The 18138-nt window shown below is 40.0% G+C and overlaps 1 protein-coding gene across 4 annotated transcripts in view; it reads left to right on the forward strand.

The window, feature by feature from the left end:
* The window catches only part of LARGE1 (LARGE xylosyl- and glucuronyltransferase 1), a 303277-nt gene that overhangs the window by 266545 nt on the left and 18594 nt on the right, over nt 1–18138 (forward strand). For all 4 annotated transcript variants that reach the window (XR_012775792.1, XM_075501659.1, XM_075501666.1 and 1 more), the window contains 3 exons: nt 5026–5189; nt 9640–9918; nt 16326–16472. Coding sequence is in view for 3 of the 4 variants with exons in the window: in XM_075501659.1 (XP_075357774.1) it covers nt 5026–5189; nt 9640–9918; nt 16326–16472 (590 nt within the window). In the remaining variant the exon portion in view is untranslated. The remainder of the gene's footprint in view (nt 1–5025; nt 5190–9639; nt 9919–16325; nt 16473–18138) is intronic.

The following is an 18138-nucleotide window of genomic DNA, read 5'->3' on the forward strand; positions in this document are numbered from 1 at the left end:
GTTTAATTGACATGGGATTAGTCTGGCTTTTATTACTAATCATTGGAGAAGCCAGAAGTGCTTTATGTAGGTCATCCCAAACAAGACTCAGTGAATGCTTTTTCCTCCCTACATCATCATCTGCTTTGTTTATGCCATGCTAAAGGCAACAGTTAATTCACACCACTTTGAAAGTGCTAAATGTTGCAATCCAAATTGCCTACTGGTGAAAACTGGGACAGCTACACAGGAGGAAATGAAACTGCTGCAGTTTATAACCAGATTATAGTTTCATCCTGGGCTGGTGTTAGTTTTCATCTCAGTGGCTAAGCTGAGTTGATTTTGTGCTATGAATCTTAACTGCGCACACCTGGGAGAAGGAAAGATGATCTGAAAGTTAAAAGTTTTTGTCTAAGCTGCTCAGTTCCTGTTGTGTTAGCATCATATTGAGTGAGTGACGTAAGCCTAGTGTCATCTCACCTCACCTTAAACACTTGATGAGAGAGAGATGCCTACATTAGGGTTTTTATCCCCTTCCCCAAGATCTAAATAGCCTCTAGACACAAAACATTGTTTGCTGGTGGTTTTTTTTACATATCGCTAATCCCTAAGAAAATTCTTCTGATCCTGGATTTTGGATTGATCTCATCTGAGATAAAATCCTGTAGATTTTGGTGGGAACTAAATTGTTTCTGTGACGCAGGAGTTAAAAAAAAACAAAGCCAATCACAAATTTGCTTACACAAGGAACAGCCTTAGGAAGGGAGATTTATGAGCAGACTAACCAGTTCGCTGGTGAAAGGTACATGTTGTGCGCCGTGTATCGTATGGGTCTGCCATCTATCACAGGGATAGAAAACACCACCTCATCTCTTACAAATGTATTAGTCAGACAAGTAGAGCTGGTAAATCATGACGATTTACGGTAGAGTTGAATACCTTCTGGCCTGCCTGTGCCTCTCTGGCCAGCCTAGCTTCAAAGACTGCTTTTCCTGAGATGAAGTCTGATCACCTGCCACAGCTGGTTGCCCAGAGAAGTAATTTAGCATAGATTGTTTTAATGTATTTTGCTCTTTGTTTTGGCATTATGCATGTCATGGCTGCCATTTTTATTTCTGAAACAAGTAACATCATGATGCTAATGAAAGCACTTCTTGTTTCCCACTACAGTATTTCCTAAGAGAACATCTACCTTACACAGTCTGAAAAGAATACATTTTTCAACTGTGAGAGTGTTTCCTAGAGGTGACATTTCCCAGATGCTCGGTGGCAAGTAGCCTTAGCATTGAGAATCTTGTAGAAACAGTGAATCTCATGCTAAGCAGGTACTCGCTTATGAGAATACATGCTGTCACTCTAAGGCTGAGAAGTCTTTGCTATATTAGGCATATTGTCGTAAGTATAATGGAGGGGTTCATAATGGGGATGCCATCTTCTATCAAATCCAGCTGATATTAAGGTCCTCATTCTGATGGTGCACTGTGTTTAAGTAAGCATCTGTTTGCATAGATCTGTCAGCATTCCCGTTATAAACACGTTATCTTTTCACGAAGGCATAATGTGGGCACAAACCTTAAACCAAGCTATAAGTTCTTTGTCTGTAAATAATGGATCCATGCAATATGCGTGCTGTAGATAAGATTATATCATTGGAGAAATTTTATGTGATCATGTAACTGAAAAATAATACCAGGTAACTCAGAAAGAGATAAATTTAAAGATATATATGTGACTATCTTAGGCAATTCCCTGCCTTTTGAATGTTCTGCATCTTCGACATTCTTCATTTTAAATATGTGTGTTAAAGTGGCATGTGACAGTGTGCAATATGTATTTATAGATTGTATGTGTCTCTTCATAGTAAAGAGGAAGCAGCCTTTATATATATACATACCGGGGCATGAGTATCTGGGTGTATATATTAATTGGGGGGAACAAAAAAAGTGAGCGAGTGAAAAGGGTTCTTAAACTGCATAAAACTGTGCAGCACCCAGCACGTTGGTCCTGATACTTTGTGCATGTCATACCATTAGCTTCAGTGAGATAGCTTGTGAGCTTATGGGTTTTGCTGGACCAAATCCAGAGTGCCTAGTGTGCCCAGCATTGCTTCCAGTAGGAGTTTTCATATGGATAATCATAAGCTATTATTTTCCAGTGCCTGTGGCCTCACCATTGCAGGATAGGCCCATCCTTACTGCAGACTGCTTGCCACGTATGCAGTGACAATACTGCAGGCCAAATCACAGCCTGTCCTGTGCTGATTGTCCTCCCTGAAGGAGCACACCTTAAGTAAGCTGTGTTTGTACAGCCTGCAGAGTATAATTCCTACGGCTGCCTAGCAGTTTAGGCTTATGGTATGAGCAGGCATGGATTGCACAAGCATTCCTGCAAAGTGCTGACGGAGCTGCGTGTCTGATCCTGCCAAGTGATGCCCACATATTAGCCAGGGGTCTCAGACAGCCTGTGCTTGGGCTTCCTCCTGGCAGCCTGCCTGCATTCGCATGGAGGGTGCTGGGGGACAGTGAGAGCACACCACGCTCGCGGTCCCTCTGGGGACTGCTCTCTCCAAGAGGTATGGACACAGCAGTCTCATCTCTTCTCTTGGGTCCCGACACTACGTACAGTACTGAGCATGAGTCACGGGAAGTGCCAGGGAGAACCTCACGGACTATCAGCATAGCCTCAGGCTCAGAAGAAGTCTAACAGCACAGAGGCAAAATCCTGACCCTAAGAAAAGCAGCGGAAAGAGCAAGCTTTCCCTTTCCCTGTAGCAGAAGGGATCCTCTGCTGTTTGCTGCTCTCCTTCACCTCCATCACCAACTTTATAACTTGGTGAGTTTCACCATCAAAATACTGGGGTGTCTAAGAAGCTGTGTCTCCTCCTCTTCTCCCACATAGACCTCTTTAGTACACAAAGCCATAATTTAGCCCCAAATGTTATTCTGTAACTCATAATTACATATTTATATCCTCTTAGCTTGCAACCCGAATGTAATCTGCTAATCATTCAGTGACTGCCTGGTTAATAGCTGCTGTGCAATGATAAACTTCTAGCCTGGTCATTGGTACATACAGCAGGATAGTAAGGTACCCCTGAAATGTGCTTTGCTATTGTTTTAACCATTTCAATTTCAGTCATCTCCTTGATAAGTCTGTTGAGGGCATACTAATGTCTCTTTTCAAGGAAGAAACAGAAAGATACAATATTCTTTTTAGTCATTGTTGTAAATATTGGGTTTAATTCAAATATTGTTTGAATGTGATTTGGAAAATAAAGTACAGGCTCAGCTGAATGATGATTTGTAAAGCAGAATTAATGAAACTGCAAGAATATGTAAAAGAACTCCTGATTTCTACTCCACCAAAAGAGATCTTGATTTCAATAGAAGTTTTGCCTGAGTAAAGATTTGTCAAGATTCAGACTCTCATCTTTCTAAAAGCAGTCTCTCTTGAGGGATGTTTTAAGATCTGTGCAGAACAATAGCACAGAAGAATGAGAGCCTGATCCAAAACTCACTGAAATCAAAGGAGGTATTTCCATTATTCAAAAGAAGATTATAGAGTGATGTGCAGGAAAATATCAGGAATTATTCCATCAGCCTTCACAGGAAAACATTCAGCTGTAAGCATTATTGTTGATAGCAACCATTACGCTTATAATTCCAAGAACAACAGCTCTTCTTCTTAACACGGTATTAGAACAAGAAACACCTACATTTTCCATTTTTTTCTTGAAGACGGTGAAACTATTACTTTAAATCATTCCGAACAGGACAAAAAGAAGAGATTTTTAAATCTAAATGAATGTCTATAATTCAATAACCTGTTTGTTGCATTAAACAGTTTTGAAGTGCACTGTGATTTTTATCAAACTTGTAAAATTCCTGTAAAATGAATATTTTTCTTATTTACTGATAAAAATGCAATCATATTATTCTTATATGGTGCTTTTAAGAAATAAAATATAAAAATGATACCTTTATTAATAACCTAATTTTTAGAGCAACACAAATGGAATTCTATTTGACATGTTAAGACCATATATAATTTTCATCTTTATTACATTTTGTAGTACATTTTACAGCAGGTATGACTGATTTTTCCTTTTAAATGAATGCATTTTAAATAATCTAGCCAGATGTTTGGCTTTAAAATAATATAGTTCAGGGATGGAACTGGTCAGCTGCATACACATTTGATCAGTTTTTCTCTTCCTCCTTTCCCCAGAGCTAAACTTTTATTCTCTTAAAGCTACATGTCTATAGTGACTCGGGATTGGATTGCTTTGAGATGCCCATTTTGACTTTGAAGGGGCTTGGTTTCCAGCAGAGCCAAAAAAATACCTGTTCTCTGCCAATCTGCCATCCTTTAGATTTCTCAAACTAGGTATCCAGAAGCATAAATCCCGTTAAAAGTGTATGCTTAATTCTGGCACCTCTGCAGTTGAAAGACTGTTGTCATTGCAAAATTGAACTGGTGCAGATACATAAAGCTCAAGAGATGGAATAATGATCAGTTAAAGATACTACTTTTCCAGCTGTCCATGCTGCGAGCAGCAGTTACTATTCTCCAACAGAGGCAGCAGAACAGGAATTGCTCAGTCCAGCGTACAAGCTTCATCTGCTGCTGAGTCTCATCTGCTGGAGCTGTATGTCTATGAGTAGTTTGAAACACTGCTTCTAATAAGGAATGACATTATGCATCACATTGGAGCATTAAGTCTGAAATCTGGCGATTATTAAACTTGTCATTGTTCACTGTTTCATTGCTAGTCTGGATGTTGAAAGTATGTAATACAGATAATATATACAATATATAGACCATAATGCAATGGTCTGTCTGCCTTATCAATTTACTTACAAGTGCTTTCTTCTAATCTCTTGTCCAGTGACTTGCAGGAGTGAGGCTTGGGAAAACCTTGCTACTCCGTATGTTCCACTTCCACTGCCCATCGCATCATGCTGCAAGTTCCCAACCTCCTCATTCTCTCTGATTTGCTAAAATAATTATAAAGAACTTATCTTCATGTCCACTCTTTCCTTACAGCTCCAGAAACAGCTGTCTGAGCTGGACGAGGATGACTTATGCTATGAATTTCGTCGAGAACGTTTCACTGTCCATCGCACTCATTTGTATTTTCTACATTACGAATACGAGCCTGCTTCAGACAATACTGATGTAACACTGGTAGCTCAGCTTTCAATGGACAGGTAGGGAAAATCTCTTGTTCATTGGGAAGCGTGAGACAATGAATATTTTCTTACAGAGAAATCCAATTATGTAATGCTTTGGGGAGAGAAAAACCTCATTTTCATAGAAACTTGGGTGTCATACTGTAAGACCTTTATTGAATTAGGAGTAGCACATATAGATATCACACACGCATCCAGACTTCAGCTCTGCAGTACACACACGAGTGTGGGTAGAGTTCACGACAGGCTGAATACTGGAACTGCAGGGGTTGTTACTTGTCAGGATTGTCAGGCATTATTAATTTATGGAGTTTTGCAGCAACTTAGAAAAAACAGGAGGTGTTTGTAATTGACTTAGGCAAGCAGTTGTCACTGACCAAGTTTTTATACACAGTATTTCCTCATTAGACAGTTTTGCTTTCATTGGCATTTTCCTTGCAGAAAATTTAAATTAGTGATCTTTCTTATAGTGAAAATCAAAACTAAACATTTTAGTTTCAAATTGGGAAGTGGAAAATAAGCCTTTTTTTTTTAATGTGCCAGTGTAAATGAAAAATGTCCTTTTGAGAGGAGTCATTGCATTTTTATACAAATCTTGATTTTCAGAATAACATTTCTAGTTTAACTCTTTTCAACTTTTGCTTCTGATGTAAAGTAGAATTTAACTGCTATTTCATTTGGGAAAAAAAATCCATTTCGTGACAAGTTCCACCTGCACCTTTCTGATTCGCACCATTGCAATTAGTTGTCTTTTTTCAGAAGCTCTGAAAGTTCAGTCTGGATCAGCTGATCATTTGTGAAATTTTGAATTGTCAGTCTCCTTTTTCCTCCTGCTTCTCAGTTGAAATCTAGTCCAAAGTTTGTAATTACTGCTATCAGAGTGGGTTACAAAACAGATCAGAACTCCTTGAATATTAGCCAGAAACTGATATTTCATTTAGTGGAGCACATACAGAATACAATATGACCCGTGAATACCACCACTGCTACACCAGTGGAAGGTCAGCAGTATTCCAGGAGAATCAGGGGAATTCAGATCAACAAAACATTTACAGCTTGTTTTAAAAATAACCAGTGCCTCAGCACTGCATCCTGCACATTGTGTTATGATTTGCTATGCACATCAGTGTCTGTTCTATTGATTTTTAATTGAGGAAACATTTCTTAAGTGTTCACAAACCTTTGAGTAAGAAACTAAAGAAATAAATTAAGCCAGATCCTGAGCGAGTGCCACAGTAAATTAGTAAAGCTGGTGTGTGCACATGGTATATTTTCCCCCCAGAATTTAATTCAAAACAATGAGCTGGGGCTCAGTGCTGATTCACTGGCACTGATGCAAAGTCTGAGCATCTGTTTCCCTTTCTGGATCCTCACTGGGGCACATGTTTTTATTGATAGACAGAACCACACATTTTTATTCAGGAAGAACAGCCCTCCTGACACTGTGCAGGAAAAATCTTCCCTACTTCGTTGGTGTGTTGCTATAAATTATTGATTTGAGTTGGAAATACTTTCTTTCAGCTAAAATCAATAAATAATATCATACCAAAGAACTGTTTAGCTGCTTTGTTTTCTTTTACATCTTTCAGTTACTGCCTTATTTTTTTTGTATCTTCTTTAAACCACTTTTATTAAACTCCTCCAGCGTAGCTGTAGACATTTAAGAATAGTGTCTCAGATGTAAGATGACGTACATAAACAATGTGCTATACGCTACATTCCTGCATCGTTCTTTCAAATGATCATCCAAGATGAGGAAAGACAAAAAAGCAATTCCCAGTGTCTCCAATTATAGTCCTGTTGGAGTTGAGACTGACATGACTATCATGACAGGCTTATGTTTGCCTGTGCTATAGGCTTGGGGAATGGAAGAGAGGGACGCAGTTTAGGAGTTAACATTCATGTCTTTAGATAGAAGCTCTGAGACAGACTTTGTCCAGTGTTGTTCGTTATTGGTTAGTTGTCACCTTTTATAGTGATGTGACATTTTCTTGGATAATGGCTTGGTTGCATCACTGTGGTTTTCATGCGTGTGTTTTGGTTAGGCAGCCTTTTTAAAGGCATGGTGTGTGCCGGGGGTTCAGAAATCAGAGTGGAAGTTACAAAAATGTGAGATCAGGATGTGGACAAAGAAAGACAGCATAAGTATTACACTGATTGAAGTCTGGGTGTGAATGAGTTGTAAATTGGTTGAGTATTCTTAAGAAGAAAATTGAAAACAAATAATCTCACAAAACATTGAATTCCAGCAAAATTCTCTTGACTGAAACGGACCTTTAAAAAAATTTACCAAGTAAATGATGACCTCATTATTATGCAGTACAGGAGTATATTTATTTTCTATAGAGTCCTTAAGAGAACATGTTCCTCAAGACCGCTAACAAAACCGAAATAACTTGGTCATGTTGTGCTTAGAAACTCGTAATTCTGTTTTATGGTCAAAGGAGGCTATTGTAACAACCTACGGAGAGTAGGTTATAGAGCATCACCCAGCAGTCCCTGTATCAAACTCGTGGAAGTGGAGCCTGTCAATGAGAACGACACAGCAAAATGGCGTATTCTAAAGGGCACTAAGCTGCCCAGCTGGAAATTTATACCAGCAAAACCCAGTTCCCACTTAACTATCGTGAAAAGCTTTGCAGGCATTATCAGGTGTGCTGTTTAAATAAGTTATGTATGCCATTTGTCCACTGCTTGGAGTCCTTGAAAGGCATTTTGCTGCATTTCTTGCTAGGCAAGTATTCAGTTTTTAAAAGGCTGCCCTAAATCTGAGTGCTGATGAATTGGAGTCTCCTGATTAATAGGTTTCCACTATGTTGGAAAAAGGCAAAAAAAAAAAAAAGTATTTTTCTCTATTTATTATTTGTACAATCAAAAGCCTAAAGCCTTCACATACTTTTTAGATCTTTTTTATCGATTTGTGTTTCTAATTCGGCTGTATGTTTCAGGCTGATAATAACCTTTGTTTCAATAATAGATAAAAAGAAAATAATGTACCAGGTGTAGACTAGTAAAAGTAATATCTCATACCTAAGAAAAAGTGATTATATCGTCTTGGATGTCATCATGATCATTCAGAAATGCAGGAAAAACCTATTAATGTTAAATCAGAATGTGTGTTTGCTGGTATGAGTATATCATTCCTCTCTGCGGCAAAGCTTAGGGAGATAGTAGGAGGGGGAAATTATTTTCTCTGATTATGATGATGCAGAAAACTTTTCTTGTGTTCTGTATAAATATTAATAGGAAAAATCTAGTAATGTGGATTTGGAAGGGAAAGAAAATAATCATGTTGCATAGTCTACTCTTCCTAATTTTTAATAGAATATCTGGCTAGGCTGCATAGGTTCATTTCCCTTTGTATTAACTCAAGAGGCTTTGTAATCAGTCCTTGCTGTATTTTTGTGTAGCATATCTTAATCTCTAAGCAATTCTCTATAAATTACCCGAAGTGCTTAAACGATTTTGACCAGGCTGGATTTGATTTACGTTTGTGTATGAGATCTTTTGTTGTCATTTTCATCAATAGTATTGTAACTGCTGGAAGTTGTTAAAAATATAAATTGATACCACCTGTTTTAAAAATGATTTAATGAAATTTGAGATACTGCTAAAACACACACAAATTAGTACTTGAAATGATGGTTTTGTCTGAAATGTTCTTTTGATATTCCACAGCAATGCCATATCTCTCCCTCCTTCTCTTCTTACTCCATACACATAGCAAATCCCATTTCTAGCGATGTGTCATCCTTTTGCCCTTCCCCTGACCATGAGTTTTCTTCTAGTCAATGCGAATGTTCATATAAGTCAGCGTTCCCTTGACCTATCACCTTTAACAGCTTTTAAGGTATGGCTAACTGCCTTGCAAAAATTTGGGGAAGGTTTTCCTAAACAGGAGGTAAAATGATCTATGGCTCTGTACACCTTTCTCCTCCACAAGCTTGTTGAAGAGCACTGTAATAGGTTAGTGTGTGAGAATAGCTTTACCTGAAGTGTGAACTGGGCACTAAACACTGTTTAAGATTACGAGACCCCTATCCTGTAAGTAGATCCACATCGACAGATCCCTGCAACTGCTCAAAGCTCCTATCAGATGAAGTCCCATCGTCCATGTATGTTTTCCTCCAGCATCAATGCTTTAGGCAGAAAGGATGGTGTTGGTTTCATCTAGCTTTAGGTATCTGAGTTGTGGATGTGTATACCTGAGCTAGGGCTGTCTTAGGCTCCCTTGTATTCCGTGGAGAGAAGTAGGCATATCTAGGGTACAGTTCATCTGTCCAGAAGGAGACATCAACTTAGATGAGATGAATTGTGCTGTAGAAATATTTATTGCTTTCCACAGCATATAAGGTGACCCCAATCTGTCTCACTTAGAGACAGATATCTGCATTTGATCAGATGAACCCAGGCAAAGAGTCCCAGACAGGGAGACAGCCTTTTCTTATTCTCACCCTTCCTCTTTCAGGCTCCAGATGCTTGAAGCCATCTGCAAACACTGGGAAGGTCCAATCAGCCTGGCACTCTATCTTTCTGATGCAGAAGCCCAGCAATTTCTGCGCTACGCCCAGGGCTCGGAAGTACTTATGAGCCGCCACAATGTCGGCTACCATATCGTGTACAAGGAGGGCCAGTTCTATCCTGTGAATCTGCTAAGGAATGTGGCCATGAAGCATATCAGCACGCCATACATGTTTCTGTCTGACATTGACTTCTTGCCCATGTATGGACTCTACGAGTACCTCAGGTAAATGGACAGTGGAGGGATTCCCACTGTCACACGTGTTTTCAGCCCCTCCACACCCCACCCTTCTCACATATTCCCAAAACAATGCAGTTTGAGCAGATCTGAAAGAGGCAGCTTATAGATGTTTAAGGAGTGACAATGCCTAGCAAGGCACAAGAATTTTTAGGTTAGAGGAAGGGGCTGGAACTGGAAGTAAAGCAATATGGTTATGAAAGAAAAAACTCAGGTCTAACTGTGAGCCCTATTAGCCATCAGAATAATTCCCTCAGAGCAGCAGAAGAATCGATTTGAAAATTGAACTGGACTAAGTATGTGCAAGAGCATCCTGTATTAGCAAAGATGTGAACCAGATGATGTCCCTGAACATCCCTGGTTCTTAATGTCAGTGACAGAAAAAACATGCAAAGCATTACTGAACTTGTTGTCCCTGTGACACACTCTTAATCCAGTTCCATATCTTGAAAAGAGGGTAATAGACTAACCAGCTCAAAAATATGACTGCAATGCCAGCACCTGTCAAGGCAAAATAATTAGCATAAGGAAACTGGGAAGAGTAACCTCAGTGTGTATTGTATCATAACGAATGTGAGCAGGTTGGGCTGAGCAAACTACAGACCTCTGATCCATTAACTGAGCTTTTTTTAATAAAGACCTTTTTCCCCTGCAGAGGCTGGTCATCTGAGGCCAAAGCATAGAGCAAGGAGGACACCCTGTGGCCAGACAGGAGGATTTCAGTTCCTTAGTCCTGACCAGTTCTGCTTTTCATCTCTGTTCTAATTTGGTAAAAGTTGATCAAAGTGTTCCAGTGAGGGTCTGCCTGTAGGCGATCCCTTTCAGTCTGTAGGCCTGGGGTTTTGGAGTGTAAAGGGAAATACACCTTCCCGTATCGTAAACTTATGGAGGAATTCCTTTGTTTCAGGTTTAACAACTCCATAAGCATCTTTTCACTTCTTCCTCATGTGGAGAATTAATTGCCTTTTTCAATTTCTGCGTCCATGTATGGGGCCAAATTCACTATGGCTTTTAAGACACTGGATTTCAATAATATCATTGAAGTTTTATCACAGTGTGTCAGCTTGTTTCCCACTTATTTTAGGGATATTTCTTTTTGATTTGTGCTTTGAGGACTCCAAAATAATTCTGTCCCTTGCACACATTAGCTGTCTCAAGATTCATGTAGGGACAGTTGTTGTTAGCTTTTCTGTTCTTTGACGTTAGTGTTGCATAGTGTTACATTTCTTCAGATCGATGCTGGACACAGTAAGCATAGCAGCTGTTGATACTGGCATGTAGTACTAAAAAAGCAAGTTGTTCCTCCATGCTGCTTCGCAGTGCACTGATGGGAGCCAGCACTGAAAGGAAGAAGAGAAGAGAGAAGACAGAATGATGTACCACAACATACTTAAGATATTACAACCATAGAAATAATTCTCGTATGGTGATAATGTATTATAGGATGCACAGCGATGCCACCCATTGGTGCTGTTTCAGAAAAAAAACAGATTCACACTGAAAGCTGTTGCATCAAAGACCTTGTGTTATTCTACCAGCCTTTTGTGAGGCCCATACCACCTTAACTCTGACTGTGAGTCTCTGTTGCCTGGGAATACCAGAATTGCTAATCTGCTGCTACGAGCTCTTTAAAAAGGGATTGAATTTTTTTGCACGTGGACTAGAGGCTTTTGTTGCTTTTTCAATAATGATTTTTCTGAGCAAAATAGCAGGGAGGTGCAGTGAGATTATTTTCAATATGGATACCCTGTATCTTTGTGCATTGACTGTTCTTAGCACCTCTGCAAGTAGCTGATTAGTGCTATCTATCTGAATGGCAGCGGTTGTTTGTTAGAGAGACGTACAAACGTTTTCATCTTCATTTCCTCAGATTTCCATAAGCAAATAGAAATAGTGTGGTGTTTCAGGCATCGCACTGTACAGGATGAGCCAGACAAGTCCCTCTCACTGCGAGTTTCTTGATTTATATATATTGTGTATTGTGTCTCTACAGACAATATATTCTCAGAAAAAAAGGAATTTTGAAAAATATTTTCAACATATTTTGAAAGTGTTGTATGTGAAAGGTTACGGCCAGTTTTGAAGGAGAATCTGATGGAGCTGACGGTTACCTGTCCCTCTAGGTATCTGTTGCTAGCACTTAGATTTGTGCTAATTGAGCTTTTTTCACAGCTGCCAAGTAAGGCCATTTCAATGCTTTTAATCTCCATCAACCCCCCTTTTTGTCCTACCTTACTCTTCTGTGAAGTACAAAAGGAAAGAAATGTATCATTTAAAGATTTCCTGTTTACGAAACTCAGACACTTTCATGGTCTGTGCTGAGTCGAAGTCTTTTGTCACCTTCCCTCATTAGTTACTGAGGTCATCTTGTCATTGCCCTAGAGGTAAAGGCTCTTTCTGGCTGCTACAAGTAAGGTGTGTGGGTCATCCTAAAGGTTCTTCTGACATAAAATAACTAGACAGGCTGCTTATCTACAGCTGTCACAGCTAGCATTAAAGTTCTTTCCTGACACATTTGTGTAAAATATGCCCTTCGCTTCCAGTGACACATTTAGCATGAACTGGGACCTGGCATCCAAGCTCTGTCCACAGGTTTTATCGCTGTCCCCTGCAACATGAGTTGTGAAGTATTTCTCGTTGTTCTTCAGCATCTCAGCAAGAGACGCACTTCTTGTTGTGCCTATTGTTATTTATTTGTTGGATGCCTTTGTAGGCTATGCATTCATTGCTTTTGTAGAGAGGAAGAGTGTTCTAATGAATTTAACAGTGGACTGACAACTCTCCAATTCTTACCACAAACTCTGTGACTGCCAAATTCGTTGATCTAGAACTAACCACTTAACGAATCCTGATGGTGGAACCTAATTTGAATTAATGGACTTTTTTTCTTTTTTTTTTTTTTTTTTCTGAATTCAGTGCTTTAGGATTAGGTTGCTAACCTTTCTGTGTCTGACCTTCTCTATCCTCCAGAAATGGGAATGATATTACTGTCTGCCCCCATGAGGATGAGAATTCTGTGTTAATTTTTGGAAAGGACTATGGAGATGAAAAGATTGGTATCAACATGCTGGATTTCATTCAACCTGTGAGGAGACTCTTGTGATTTAAGATTCATTTCTTCCACGCTTTGCAAGAAATAGGGTTGATTAGTAGATTTAGAAATTTAACCCAACCTTCACTGTGTCAGAATGACATACATCAGGTCTGAACACAAAGATGCCTAGGAAACGGTTTCCTGGACAACATTAGCAAAGAAAAAGCTCTTCATAAAATCATATATCCTTATTTTGGGGTTTGGGGAAAAGGACAGATAAAGGAAAATGGATACTGAATTGATATTACTGAATCCAAAAAACAGCCCTCATAAGGATAGTGCAGGAATTAAACAGTTTACTCAGAGCTAGTTTGCAAAATAACCAAATGTATTCCTTACATTATATTCCACGTATCTTGCAACACCAACAGTGAAAATTTTCCTATTCCAAGTATCACAGAACCAGTCAACCAGCAAATGGCACCTCCACTCAAAACAGGAAAAAAAGTCAACCCAACAGAAAAGGAAAAGCAGATTTACTTCGAGTAGGAAGGGGTTAGATTTTCAACTGGTTGTCCAAGGAGCAGACTGTCAGCCAAGTTACCAGAAGAAAATGGAAGGTGTTTTTTTCTCTACCAAATCCTGCCTGCCTTTATCACAATTCACTCAGCCTCTGTTGTCCTTTGTCACTCAGGTTCAACACCTGGATGTCAGTACTGATTCCTTCTTCCCCTTACATTGTCCTTTATGTCATCTAGTCCACATCAAAGGCAGGCTCTTCTACTCGGAGGTCAGTGCTGCTGGACTTCTTGACTGAGTGTGTCTCAATTCCCAGCTCAGTTTTGGTGGACCCCTCCACTTTGGGCTTAACAATATACACCTCAAATGCTTGCATATCTCTTGAAAATATTTCTGCAGAGATTATCCTGCTATGTTATTTCACTCTTGAAGTACCTCCACTAGTTCCTGTGTTAGACTGCATCCACTACAAGCATCTTGTTTTCAGACCTCTGCTTCTCTCCACTTACCTAACTTTTCATATTGACCTTTGACAGTGCAAGTGATTTCAGCCTCTTGTATCAGTTTGTTCACTCTGCCTTCTGGTTTTCATCATAAAGAAGAAAAGTATTCTTTCCAACAGTTTTGACTTTGACACCTATAAGAAATTTGCAGATGACAAGAGTAGGGAATGTGCAGAAAGGATTATTGATACCCACATCATTTTTGTGCTTGTATCCCATATCTTACAAAATGAGTCACGTTCAACACTAGGTTCAACACAACTTGCTCTGTCTGACAGTCTGCTGTTATCCTTGCTTGATACCTATACCTATTTCAGCTTTGTTCAACTTCAGACCATGAACTTTGGTGGGCAAGATTGTCTCCTACTTTTTGACAGTGCCAAGCACAGCAAGGCCTTGATTTTTGCCTGGGACTTTTGAGCTCTCCATCAAAGAGATAGCAACAGCCATAAATGGAAGCTGCTGTTTCCTTGCAGAGCCCAAAGGGTGAGCATCACTGCAAATGTTGCCTCCTCCTTCCTAGAACTGAATCCCCAAAGCTGTACCGCTCAAGGCTGATAGATTGCACAGATTCCAGAAAGCTTGAGATGTTGTCAGAGAAACTTTGTTAGTGTGCCCTGCTTGCAGAGAAGGTGTGAAGGGGAAGAAACATTAAGAGCATCTTAAAGAATGGATGCTGGCACTGCTCAGCGATTCTGGAAGGTCGTGGAGGCTGATTGTGAAGGAATCATCTATTTACATGCAGATATCTTAGCCATTAGTGATGGTGAGGGAGAAGTTAGTGAGAAAAGTACAAAAAAGTTATAATAAGATGCTGTTAAAATCCTTCAGTTGTGAAAAGTTCACTGGAAAGTGGCAGGGGTTCTTTAAACAATGCAAACTTTGCAGTAAGGCGCTGAGAACAGATTTCTTTTTATAGAACAGGCCTATAGGGTGGTGTGAATTCTCTAAAACTCAGATTTTATTAAAAAGCCCTGCTCTTCTTCTTTTTCTCTGATGGCAATATAAATGAATTCTAGGTATTCTGGGCCTAGAAAAGTGGTTTATTTGGTCCTTCTGTTATTATGACAGTGATCCCAATTCCTTCATCTTATAAGGCTGTAGAGAGTTGCTGCTTGTCAACATTGTCCTTGATTGCTTGTTGCAGGAACATAGAAGTCAGGACAGTGAATCCTGTTAAGGGGAACTGACTTTGACAGGGAGAGAGAGGCATATTTCTTGTATGAAATATGAAGATAATGAAAGGAAAATCGAGACGGAGTTATTTCTAATGACAAGCGTAGTAAGATTCAGTTTGGGGATGGAAGAGTAACTTCTTTTTCTTTTTCTTGGGGTTTTAGTTTGTTAGGAAAGAATAGACTGAATACCTCTGGCAGGCAGTGCATAAGGTTGCTAAGCTGTTGCTCTCCTGCGGCAGTTGTCCTAAGGCCCCTGTCTGGAGAAGGGCCCTACTGTGCAAAATGCAGTATGTGCACACACACACACACTCACACACCGAAACAGTCTCTTCACTGAGCAACTTGCAGTGAAAGGAGGCAAAAAGCAAGGTATCTCAGCACATCCAGTGCACAGCTCTTCTCTGCAGGAAGCAGCCTCTTTGCCCTACGTATAGAGCCAAGCACAAATGAGCTTTGATCTCTGGGCACTACCATGCACATGATTAACAATAGTCAAAAAAGTACTGCTAATTTACCGTTTTGCTGATTTACACCACGTCCTGTTGCAGTAGATCTGTGCCTTGCCTTGAACAAAGACCAACCATCATGGCTACAGTATTCTTGAGGGCAAATATCTGGTCCATAGTGGTGTTAAGGTAATGCTCACCTTGCAGGACACACAGAGCTCTAAAGCAGAGGTAGAAAGCACATATGAGGGCACAACATAGCACAGAGAATAGCCAGGTGAAATGCAACCAAACTTTCTGGCTCCTCACCTTGTAAAGTCCCACTGAGTTCTGGATAAATCCCATTTTTTTAGAACTGCCATTGACTGGGCAGCTCTTTACCACATACGTAGTAACATTCAACTATGTTTCTCTTACAGAAGTGGTCACTTGGCCACGCTCACAGTGCTAGTTCAGCACTGTGCACCCCTGGACATGCAGGGCAGCATTGATCAGTCAAACACATAAGTTCTTTTTGAACTGTGATTGTTCTCCCTGCTCTTAGAGCAGCAGATTCAAAAGGAGAGGAAAATACGAAACACCCCTGGGAAAAAATATGAGCCATAGTTACATTTACAGTATCAAACTGCCCATTCTCTGCTCTTTACTTTGAAAAGCCAAGTGATTTGCTCAGTTTAAAATTTTCCTGCTTGTATTTGTTGTTTCTCTTTGCCAGGAAGTCCGTCATCCAGCTAGACCTGGCTAACACCAAGAAAGCTCTGATTGTACCTGCTTTTGAGACCCTACGCTACCGCCTCTCCTTCCCCAAGTCAAAAGCAGAGCTGCTATCTATGTTGGACATGGGAACCCTCTTCACATTCAGGTAATGGAAAGTACTTTTGTTGAACCTGTGGTCATTATCTCTAAAGATTTTTTTGATGTTCTGTGAATATTTGATTTTTCTCTCTCACTGTCAGCTGGCTAGCTCCATTAAGAAACTTATTGGAATTTTTTTTCCCTTTTCATAGAGAGGCAGTGAACAGAATCATATGTGGATATATTCCATCTGTGAGCTCAGCATTTTATCTAGTAGTATAATCCTCTACTGAAGGACTTCAGTTGTTAAATTGAATTTGTTTTATTTTCATCATTTTTTATTGCGCTACAAAATCAAGCGCGACCATTACACTCATGTGCGTGTAATTTGCTTTTTGGCTGCCAAATACTATCCGGATAGCTGTGTCTCTCACGTGACCAAAAATAATTTCTCTCTGCTCGTTGGTTCGCTTCCTTACTGACTTACTGGAAAAACAAACGCAGGCTTGTCGTGTGCTCTTTTAAGTGTGAAACAGCTGCTTAAATAGCTAGAGTTTCTCAGTGCAGAGGTAAAAGTGTATTCTGACTAGAAGTTGAGAAGTGAAGAACACCTAAATTTGGAGCTCCTCTCTGAAGCAGACTCCTTTTGTGGCTGCGATCAAGTCACTTCTATTATCTGCCAGACTTTTCAGTTTTAAAATGCAACTACCAGGGGTTAACTGTCTCTTGGGGGTGTGTGGTAAGGTCTGATTAGCAGACATTTGTAAAGCATCGCAGTGATGGGAAGAACACAATATGGCCTTATGATATTGCACAGAGAGGGGGCTTAGGAGACCTGCAGTCTCTTCTGAGCTCCACTACTGCCCTGCTGGGAGGTGGTACACGAATCAGTTCACTTTCTTACATCTCTGTTCTCCATCTCTGAAATGCAGGTAGCAATGTTCACCTCTCCTTTTTACGGTATTTTGAGATCTAGAGAGAAAAACTATGAAAAAGCGAGGTATTGTCCGTGGCCGGTGGAGCTCTATATCACCTCTTCCATCCTTCCCTTACTTTAGAGCTTTCCTCACACTTCTCCCATTCCCTGTGTTACACACCTCTCGTTGCAGCAGCCGCCCTTCTGTCATGTGGCCGCATGCACATGTCGTAGCAGACAGCCTGTGTGAGCCTGGAAAACATAATTCTGACACTACCTCTACCAGTGACAGCCTTGAAATAGAAACTTGAGGTGACTGAGAGAGGCATGCCTCTCTGGAAAATTACTTAAGGATACTGATAGAGCAAGTGCCTTTCACTCTCCCACCATTCTTTAAGAGTCAAAGACATAGAAATTAACAAGAGATTTGTTGATAGAAAATAATTGTTTCTCCCATAGTTGAACGAAAAAATCCTTCCAGTGGAAAATAACACCCTCAGGATTTTCAGATGTTACATTCCACCAACAATCAAATTTTCATCTTGCACAGCAGTGGCCTTCCACTACAGATTTCATCTTCAAGCTATACAGCATGTTGGCGTGTTATGTACACAGCCAGATTTGCAGATCCTTTCTCAAGTCTCACTCAGGCAAAAATCTCTTTAACATCAGTGGGAGTTTTGCCAGAGCAAGGTTAAATAAGAATTGAAGGACAAGTGGTCTGTAGCTGGTGTACATATTAATGTAGGACACATTTTACAAATGCTTCCCCAGTTTGCTTTGGCTCATTTCATTGCTCAAATCTATCAACAGCCAC

The sequence above is a fragment of the Mycteria americana genome, chromosome 1 (assembly GCF_035582795.1).
Source record: "Mycteria americana isolate JAX WOST 10 ecotype Jacksonville Zoo and Gardens chromosome 1, USCA_MyAme_1.0, whole genome shotgun sequence".
NCBI classification, from domain to species: Eukaryota; Metazoa; Chordata; class Aves; order Ciconiiformes; family Ciconiidae; genus Mycteria; species Mycteria americana.